The sequence below is a fragment of the Vigna unguiculata genome, chromosome 11 (assembly GCF_004118075.2).
Source record: "Vigna unguiculata cultivar IT97K-499-35 chromosome 11, ASM411807v1, whole genome shotgun sequence".
Lineage (NCBI taxonomy): Eukaryota > Viridiplantae > Streptophyta > Magnoliopsida > Fabales > Fabaceae > Vigna > Vigna unguiculata.
Window position 1 is genome coordinate 39,907,177 of NC_040289.1, and position 9,460 is coordinate 39,916,636.

A 9,460-nucleotide genomic window follows, 5' to 3' on the forward strand; every position below is an offset into this window, starting at 1 on the left:
ACCAAAGGAATGACGATGTTTATTCTTTACAACTCTAATAAAACAAGAAACTCATAAGCATTAACTAAAAGTCACCAATTATTCAATTAAGGGTTACTCATGTTATGAGTGAACCCAATTTGTTTTGAAACTAGTATAAAGCAGTATACATATTCAACATTTATTGTGGTGTAAATTTGTTCAATAACAGTATACATACTGTGATTTCGGATTACTTTATAGTATAATTTTTGGTTCTTCTAAAAGCATTGGTTTAAATAACATTGTATAGAAGTATTACACGTGATTTCAGTCCCAGCTTTAACCTTAATATTTTCCATTCATTGGTAGGATTCCTAACAAATGCTAAGTCGTGGACCTTGGTATGAACTTTTTCTACACAAGCCCAACTGGGTATGGTAATTACAATAGCTGTGGTGGTATGATTAAATTTCGTCTGTACATCTCAATATGAACTTGTGTGGGTAAAATTTACATGTCTAAAAAAAATACCTTGCCCGACTATAAAGCAAAATTTTCAAGCTTCAGGTGCTGGTTTCAGCAGCCAAACTGCGAACGTCATGGTCAGCTGTATAAGAAGACAACTCTCGTAGGATGCAACCGTCGTGTCGTTCTCTTGCCAAGTGAAGAATTCTACTTCTCAAAGTGACCAGTAGCATTGACCAGCAAATGAGCCAATCTTCTCCAAATGCTACGTCATCAGTTGCAGAATTTTGTATCTCTTGCACCTCACATCTCCTAACTCGAAGGATTAACCCACGAAACAGCTCGTTCAATGCATCAAAACTAAGCATAATGCGTTAATTCAGAAGGCCAAATGCAGCGGATAACTTAAAAGGTATTAGCATTCCATGAAAAGTTTCTTATTTCCTGCTTGATCGGGCAGGTTCAGAGGCTCGAGTAGATGAATAACCATAAGACTTATAAGCCTCCCTCCACTGTCTTCTGCTGCTTTGTTCAAATGGGTAATACTGGGCATCCACATTGTTTCTACCAATAGGTCCATGGCGTTTCCTTTGGGAATTCCTCATTTCTTCTTCTGCGTCATAACGAGCCCGCTGCATCAATGGAATAATGACCAAATGAATACGTAGCATAATACTCTTAATTCCTTCTAATTATTATGCATAGAGCAAGCCTCTCAGCAACATATTTAGTTGAAAATATATAAAATACCTTGGCAGGATCTGACAGGACAGCATATGCCTCCCCAATTATTTTGAAAAGCCTATCAGCATCTCTTTGTACTTCTTCAGCAATTACCTTCCAAATTTGATCATCTCCGTTGTCACTTTTGGTCAAAGACTGGCCAGCCTACACAACAAGATAAAATGTCAAAAGATTGATTACTAATTAGTATGACCACCAAACAAAGTGCACAATTAAACAACCTTGTCCGGGTGGTGCCTAAGTGCAGCTTTCCGATAGGCCTTCTTGATTTCAGATATCGAAACAGATGGTTCAACTCCCCTGCAATCATAATGTCAGTTAGCTTATGTCCTTAAACAAATGATGATATTTCTCTACATACAACAAATAGGGTTTTAGCTGGCATTAGGTTTTCTCTGTCAGATGAAAAACAACTAGACAAAGAATGGTGTCAATTATAAACAGAAGTTTTATTCAGTACGATATTTGACTTTTAAACTGGGCCAATCATTATAAAATGATAAGATAAAGGAGTTTGATTATTACAAAATGAGGTACATATCGAGAGGGATCTCCTTTCTGGCTTCCTCTTCCACTTCAGACAGACGAATACGATTTTGTTTCAAATCATTAGATATTCCAAGCTGATTGGCATTGTCTTCCAATCCCTTACTGAGAAGACAGACAAGCCTCCTTAGATCACTGGCTGCTTGGGCATAATCTCTGATCATCTCATACAAAGTTGCACGTCTAGAAAGTGCCTGCAAGAATATGAAAACATTTTTCTCATACTTATCATATAAATGTAAATCCTAAATAAACAACTCCCTGAATAACAATTAAAAATAGATTTATTGAAGATGCAAAAAATTAATGTGTTACTACTCTATTACAGAACATAACACACTAAGCTAAGACTGCTACTCTCTGATAGATAAAAACACAGTTATAACATCTAGAAAAAACAATTATAACATGTCAATAGAAAAAAATGAAGTAACGGTTAAGGAGAGAAACCTTCAAATAATTTCCATCAAGTGCTATAGATAGACTGCAATCTGCAATAGCATCAGTTATTTGACCTAAAGCTTTATAGGCAGCTGCACGATTACAATAACAGACGGCTGCAAATGGACGGGACTCCACATTACATGACAAAGCAGATGTATAGTGTTCAACGGCTTCTGCATGCCTTCCAGCTTGAAATGCTGCATTCCCTGCAGTCTACATATGAATAGATTTACACCAATCCTAATCAAAAGCAATTTTTATGTCACAAGTGAACAAAATGAATTAAACTAACAAAACCATCCTAGAATATGACGTGAATGTGGCACTTCAATTGTTTTCTTTGTGATAGAATAGTTATACTCGAGAAGAGCATAGAAACACAAATGAAGAGGACAAACTATAAATTTGAAGAAAACTAGGGTAGTGTTAGTGTATGATGGGTGGTCAGATGGGTTTGAAGAAGCTATTGATGTACTTGGTTGTGTCAATCCAAACTCCAAAGTATAAGAACATATATATCTGTGGCTGTGTGCTTTACAAAAAAGTAAAAAAATCTCAAATAGAACAGTTTCAGTGCTTCCCTGAAAACCTAAAAATACATATAAAAAAAGGAGCATGAGCAGAATGACAGTCACCTAGAGCAATAGCAAGCATTATCAGTATGATTGATGCAATAAATGCTTGTAGGTAAAAGGATTTATGCTGCTAATAAAAATTTCATTTTAAAAGTCAGTTGAGAACTCAATATGGTCCAAAAGACATACTAGAATAAAATAATATACTCAAGTAAAATAGCTAAAATAACAATTAGGTCACAAGACAAAGATAGAAAAGTATACTTTGAAACAGTGGAAATGTTAGGAATCGAGGTATTTAACAGACAAAAGGAATATAAATAATCAGCATAAAGATATCATGAAACACATGAGCTAACCTTATGATGCAAGGCCTCACGTATGAGAGCAGCTAGTGGTATGAGTGAATCCAAAACCTTGCTTCCACTCCTGCAGGGAGAGGATTTAAGGTGATGATAAAAAGGACCATAGCTATCAAATATTCACATTTTTATTTTCCCCTTTTCTTTTCGGTTTACATTTGATGAGGGACAGAGTAGGGTGAATGAGTCAGGTGTTTGTAATACGTACTTGTTTACGGCAGACATCTTTTCTTGTTGTTGCTCTAGCAAAGAAAGACCCTCTTCAAATTTTCCTAGGTGAAAGTAGGCTTTAAGCATCATTGAACATCGCCAAATTCTGAAGTAGAAACCTTTTGACAGTTGTGAATTATCCAGATCTGTGACTTGGCAACCAGCATCCAACGGACAGGTATTCTTCTCTGCAGAATCAAGGGTCTTGTCACACAGCTGAATCACCTCGTCATATCTACAAAGCTGATACGTGTAGCAAAAGTTATCCAACACAGACATAACTGGTACAAATTGTTGCACAAATAGACTCAAGCTGAATTTTGAGATAGTCGTATAATCATAACCTAAGCTTGGTGAAATTCCATTTTATTATAAAAAAGAGTCACTAACCATTAGCAGCGCCTCTGCTTTCATTTCGAGCAATTTTTCAGAGTATGAACTTATCATTAGTGCCTCATCAATATGTTCCAGTGCTCTCTCTGCATCAGTGGATGTTCGTCTTTGCAAAAGTTGAGCTGAATGATTGATCACATCTGATACTTTCTGTCATATGCATTAAAAATACTAATCAGTTCAGAATGTGAGGGACCAACATTCACATCACACACACATAAAAAATCATAAATTAAAAAATATTGGGATCTGGTTATGATGAATAGAGAAGAAAATGCAAAAAACATCAATAAAAGGTAATATATTTTTGTTCACTACATGAAAAAGTTTGTAAACATGTTCCTTGAAATGACCCCACCATTTTCAAAAATTATAACATCATTAGCAAATCAGTCCTGGCCTGGCCATTGAATTTTTGACAGGGTCTGTGGATGTGTGATAAATCTTTACATATTTTTGCATTTCGATCCCAATACATAAAACATTTTTTCTCATTTTGTTCCCCTCAAGAAAGAATCTTTTAAATTAGTTCCAACACATGCATAAACATAATGTGAAGGCAAAAATAAGGACCATGCAATAAAACAGAAAGAATCCACTACAATCAAGGTTATCAAACTCGAGAATCTACTAACTCGTGGAAGGTATGTAAACTTGATTCGTAAACCAAACTCGTAAGAGTCTATTTCATGCAAAAGTTAAAAAAAAAATTATGATACCAATTCCACATTCATGAATCGGTAAAGAAATTGAAGTCAGTCCCAATATAAAATTAAAACTGAAGCATAAAATTAGTACAGAATCCATATTAAATTGAAGCCACAAAACAAAAACAAGCTCTAAGCAAAATCGAAGACCCAAAATTGAAAACAATACCCTGAATAAATCAAAGACCCCATATTAAGAATAGTACCCTAACTAAATCGAGGGACAAAAATGTTTCTCAAAAAGCAAGCCCCAAATTGAGAAGCCTCTTCAAACAAAGAAACTAGCTGAAGGAGGAAGAGGAGGAGACGGCAAGGTGACTCAAGGTGAGATGACGCAATGCCACAACGAGAGCAGAATGTGAGAGCAGCGAGGGCAGAATGCAATGACAAGTCAAAGTGAAAGGACAGGAGAGGTATTGGTGATGTTGACGAGATTTGAAAGGCCAACGTTTCGTAAGAAGCGTGAAACCAAAATCGTGTGTAAACGAAGTGACCCAGGTCGTTTTGGCTTTTTTTCCCTAACCCGTTCACTCAACCTCTGACTTGCGAGTTTGTACCAAGTCCAATGAGTTCGTTTGCGTCTGGTCCAAGTTTGATCAAAAAACGAGTTTACACACAAGTTCACTCGTGAGCCCCCATTGAACTCATAAACTCAAGGGTTTACAGGTTAACCCTAGAGTTTGATAACCATGATTGCAATTATATATACATAATAAATCAGAGAAAATTTTACCAATATCTTTGACCCATAAAATTAAGACGGCCAACTAAAAAGAGGACTTCCACATTGTGTGTGGGTTTCTTTTGTAATGCGAATCGGGGAAAATTAACCCGTGTTTACCTCTCCCACTCATTCATTTCCCTAAAAAGTTTTAATATGTATATTTGTGCCATTATTTTGATCATTTTTCTTTATTCTCTGTTCTTTGTAACGTAATTATTGTTTATGTGGATTTTCTACGGGAGTTTCATGAATGATAGTTGTTCATATTATAATAAACATAAATTTTCTGAATCTTCTATTATAATTTTCCATGCATGGTGGTAGAAATGAAAGAAGATAAAAATCCAAAATGCCGTCACCAGAAATTGCCTCCAGCAGTGGTGAAAGTCAGTTAAAGGAATTCTTGGGATGGGATGGGAGGTAGATAGTGGAGGAGTAGGAAGACACTATTCAGCGTGTGAAAGATGTAGGATATGTGTGATATGTAGACTAATCTAATGGTTCAATGATACTGGTTCAGCGTAGACCACCTTTAAAGGTGGTCCATAGTAGCATTCACCATATACATACACACACACACACACACTGAAACTGATTACATGTACTTTAAACCCTTGAAAGATTTACTGTAGAAGGGTAATGATAAATTCCATGTCAAACCAGTTCAGTCTAACATGCTCTAATTTCAACTCATTGCATGTGCAGCTTGTAGCTAATTAAAAACATTAACCAAAATATCAAGTTATCGGTCAAAAATATATTATTATCAAACCTGTGCCTTTTGTAAGCCATCAGAGGCTTCCACAGCAATTTTTCGATCAACACAAATATCAGTTCCCGATTGCAAGCATCTTTTAAAATTCTGTGATGCACCTTCAACTTCCCCCAGAGCAAGGTAACAACTAAAACAAGAATGAAAACAAAAGGACTTCAGGTACGCAATCATCAATCACGATACATGAAACTTTAGACATGAGGAACAAGTATGATAATGCTAGACACTAAAATGTATTTCCTGGTATGCCTTCCTGTTATTGATAAAATGTATTTCCAAATTTTTAAATAGTAATCAAGCATTAGATGCTTAACAAGGGCCGTATGGATTTTAGAAACATTTTCTATTTTCAGTTTAATTACAAAAATACCACCACTATGATTTAACTTGTTTCCTGTTTTCAATCATTTGTATAGAAATCGTGAAAACATTTTTTTATTGTTTAAAAACAGGAAACAAATTGAAAAAATATGACATTTTGTAATTAAAAGTGAAAGCAGGAAAAAACAAAATCTAACCAAATGACCCTTAATGTTTTCGCACACTTTCAATGGCTCTGTAGCTAGGTCCATTCCTTTTTACATCATTATCATTTACACGCAGCTTCCCACTAGTATTATATCTACTAAGGTTGCACTCATCCCGCATGAAACTGAAAATTCATACAACTTAAATCATTGTGTAGAAAGGGAGTCTGAAGAAAGAGTGTAAACTTACTTTGCAGCTCTAAGTTGCACCTTCAGAAAATTTGGATCAATCTCATCGGCCTTCTTACAATCTTCTAGTGCATCTCTCATCCTACCAAGAGACATGTGTGTGGCAGCAAGGTTGCTGTAACATAGCAGCAAAGCCCTGAGACAGTTACGAGATGCTTCTGCTTGAGATACACAACTAAGTCCTTGTTTGTAACAATTCTCAGCCGCAGAAAGATCCCCCTTTTTATAGGCTTGATTTCCTCTGACATAGAGCATATTCAGTATAGTGAATGAGGGTTGCAACTTGCAATGTTGGTAAATTATTATGCCAAAATCATTTCAACGTTACTCAACAAAAATCCATTTCTGTGTTTGCAGTAAACATTGGTATATTGTACTCTATTTCAGTATACAAATCAGAAGCAATTGTAAAAAGCCAAGCCTTACACAACAAGCAAGTGACTGAAAAATTAGTAATGGAACTATCAAATATACATACTCACCGAAGCCTCCACTTTTCACAGGCTTCTTGAGCAGCAACACTTGCAGCAGAAATAGAAGCAGAAGTCTCCTTTAACCCCTTCTCATTCTCATCAGAATCACTTGTTTTGGGCTGAGAAGGGGATACCTTGGGCTTTAAACCTTGCCCTAATGCGAAAAGAGATGAAGTTCCAGAAAATGGAGTAAATGCCACGGTAGATGATGAATAAGGAACCTTTATGCTTGGTGAGTAGTTGTGAGAATCGAGACCGACATTTTTCTTTTTGTGATGTCGTTTTGGACTACATGATTGAGCTTCAGCTGAAGAAGCAGCAGCGAACGTGAAGCCAGACTCACTCGCTCTGCTTGAACTCATAGCACTACCGACATTCACCATTCTATCAATATGGGCTTCGGTTTCTCCTGATACACCAGCCGCGTCACTAGTTATGTCCACTTGATCATTGGCAGACTTAAAGCTTTTAGTTTCAACCCCAGAAATTGACTCATTCTTTGGGATTTCAACATAACTATTTGCACGTATTTGATCCGGGTTTGTGTCTCTGAAGGCAACATCACCCTTATTTATATTCAAACTCTCTGTTGCGGCAATTAGATCTTCGTCGATGGGATCAACAGATGATGTTGCCGAATCATCAACTACGGGGTTCTTATCCACACTACATAACTCGTCGGATGTCAAAGAACTTTCCCTGGACCTTTCATTTTCAGCAAGCTTTTCCTGATATGGCGACACATCCATCGGTGAACCCTGTAGTTGGTCTTGGGGAACACTTTCCTTCGAAGCAAAACCCTCTCCATGTCCATGCCATCGCTGGGTTGTGCTGAAATGCTTCAGATTTTCTCTACTTCTATTCATCCTCATTTTGCTACTTTTTTGCTTAAGTTTACCCTCTTTGCCGACTTTTGATGCGGGTGTTTTAAACTCAACAGAAGACAAGCCTGAACTATCTTGCTTACCAGTAAACACAAATCCCCCATTCTTGCTCACTCCAACAGGCTGAAAGAACATAGAAGACGAAGCCGACGCAGCACTTTGTGACACTCCACTATCTTCAGAAATAACTTGAGCACCACCACCACTAGCACCTCTTCGGTCAATTGCCTCCACAAAAGGATCGCGCAAATTCGGTTCTGCACAATCCTCCTTCTTCTCCTTAACTAGGTTTAACTTCTCAAATTTCTCCGACAAACCCGCTCCCATTTCATATTTTCCAAACGTAGTCACATTCTCCAAACTAGGTTTAGCATCAAGTTTACTCTTGCGAACATTACTACCAACAGAGTCATTCACATTCAGATTCTTCAATTGACATAAAACTTCATGAGTTGAGTTCTCAGTAGCAGCATTATTACCTCTTCCTTTCTTAATGTTCAATTTCTTCCTCGGGTCATTCCGTAAATCCGATTCGTTAAAACCTGTTCCACCTTCGTTTACAATCTTCAACTTGCTCATCTGTTCAGAGACCGAGTTTCCGTCAACACGCGAAGAAGTATTAGTGGCGAACACGAACTCACCGTGGCGTGCGGCGTCGAAATCTTCGCCGATTTTGAGATTCTGGAATCGATCGCCGATTCCTGCAGCAAAATCGGGGTTCGCAAATGCAGCATTGGCGGCAGCTCCGTTGCGAAATGGATTGAAAGCGGGGGCGTTGTTGGGCTTCCGAACCTTGACGAATCTGGGCCGGGATATGCCCGAAACGGAAGAGGTGCTACTGAACGTGAAACCTGAGGTTGAGGTCGTCGCGGTCGCGTTCGCTTTTGGATTCGGAAACCTATTATCGTCACTGACGTTGGGCGATTCCATTGGTTGGTTCGGTCGTTTTGGATTTTCGATAATCCAAATCAAAGGACGGAGGAGGTGGCGCTGCCCTAGTGAGAGGGAGCAAGTCGCCGGAGACGACGCGTCGGAATCATCGGAGTAGTGATTGAATCGACGATTCTTCTTCGTCGGGTTTCAGCAATCATTGGAACGCAACAAAATATGTTTGCTCTAAATTCAAAATTAATGGCAACTAATAATTAATGATTTTTTCTTTTCTTTTTTTTTCTTCCACTCTCTTCTCTTCTTTAAAATACAAATATGAAAACGTGTGCTCTAATTGTATAAAGTCTTGTTGTGGACTTTTTGTGATGAAACAGAAAGAAAGTGTTACATTTCCTTACACTTGTGCAACATCCATAAACCCTCTATTAATAATATCTTATTGAAAAGAAAAAAATACATACACACACTGTTAATATCTCAACTAACCCCAAAATTTTGAAATCTAAAACTTAATAACAATATTTGACATTGATTTTAAAAAAACACATTTTGGGGCGTATGATTATTAATAGGGAAAATAATTATAATGA

General features: G+C 37.3%; 1 protein-coding gene across 1 annotated transcript; it reads right to left on the reverse strand.

Annotated features, from left to right (window-relative positions):
* Positions 1–227: 227 nt before the first annotated feature.
* Positions 228–9,174, reverse strand: LOC114168779 (TPR repeat-containing thioredoxin TTL1-like). Its single transcript, XM_028053726.1, has 11 exons — positions 7,105–9,174; positions 6,624–6,863; positions 5,904–6,033; positions 3,698–3,850; positions 3,306–3,550; positions 3,095–3,164; positions 2,167–2,373; positions 1,696–1,910; positions 1,392–1,470; positions 1,177–1,314; positions 228–1,058 (listed from the first exon to the last, which is right to left on the reverse strand). The coding sequence occupies exons 1-11, from the start codon at positions 8,907–8,909 to the stop codon at positions 864–866; spliced, it is 3,477 nt and encodes a 1,158-aa protein (XP_027909527.1). The 5' UTR covers positions 8,910–9,174; the 3' UTR covers positions 228–863.
* Positions 9,175–9,460: the final 286 nt, after the last annotated feature.

Bases quoted from the DNA above. Each gene is read 5' to 3' on its own strand.
- LOC114168779 (XM_028053726.1), bottom strand. From the start codon at position 8,909: ATGGAATCGCCCAACGTCAGTGACGATAATAGGTTTCCGAATCCAAAA. The intron at 2,374-3,094 runs GTTAGCTCATGT...ATTCATATGTAG, and splicing joins GTGAGGCCTTGCATCATAAG to ACTGCAGGGAATGCAGCATT. The intron at 1,471-1,695 runs GTAATAATCAAA...TTATGATTGCAG, and splicing joins CTCGATATGTACCTCATTTT to GGGAGTTGAACCATCTGTTT.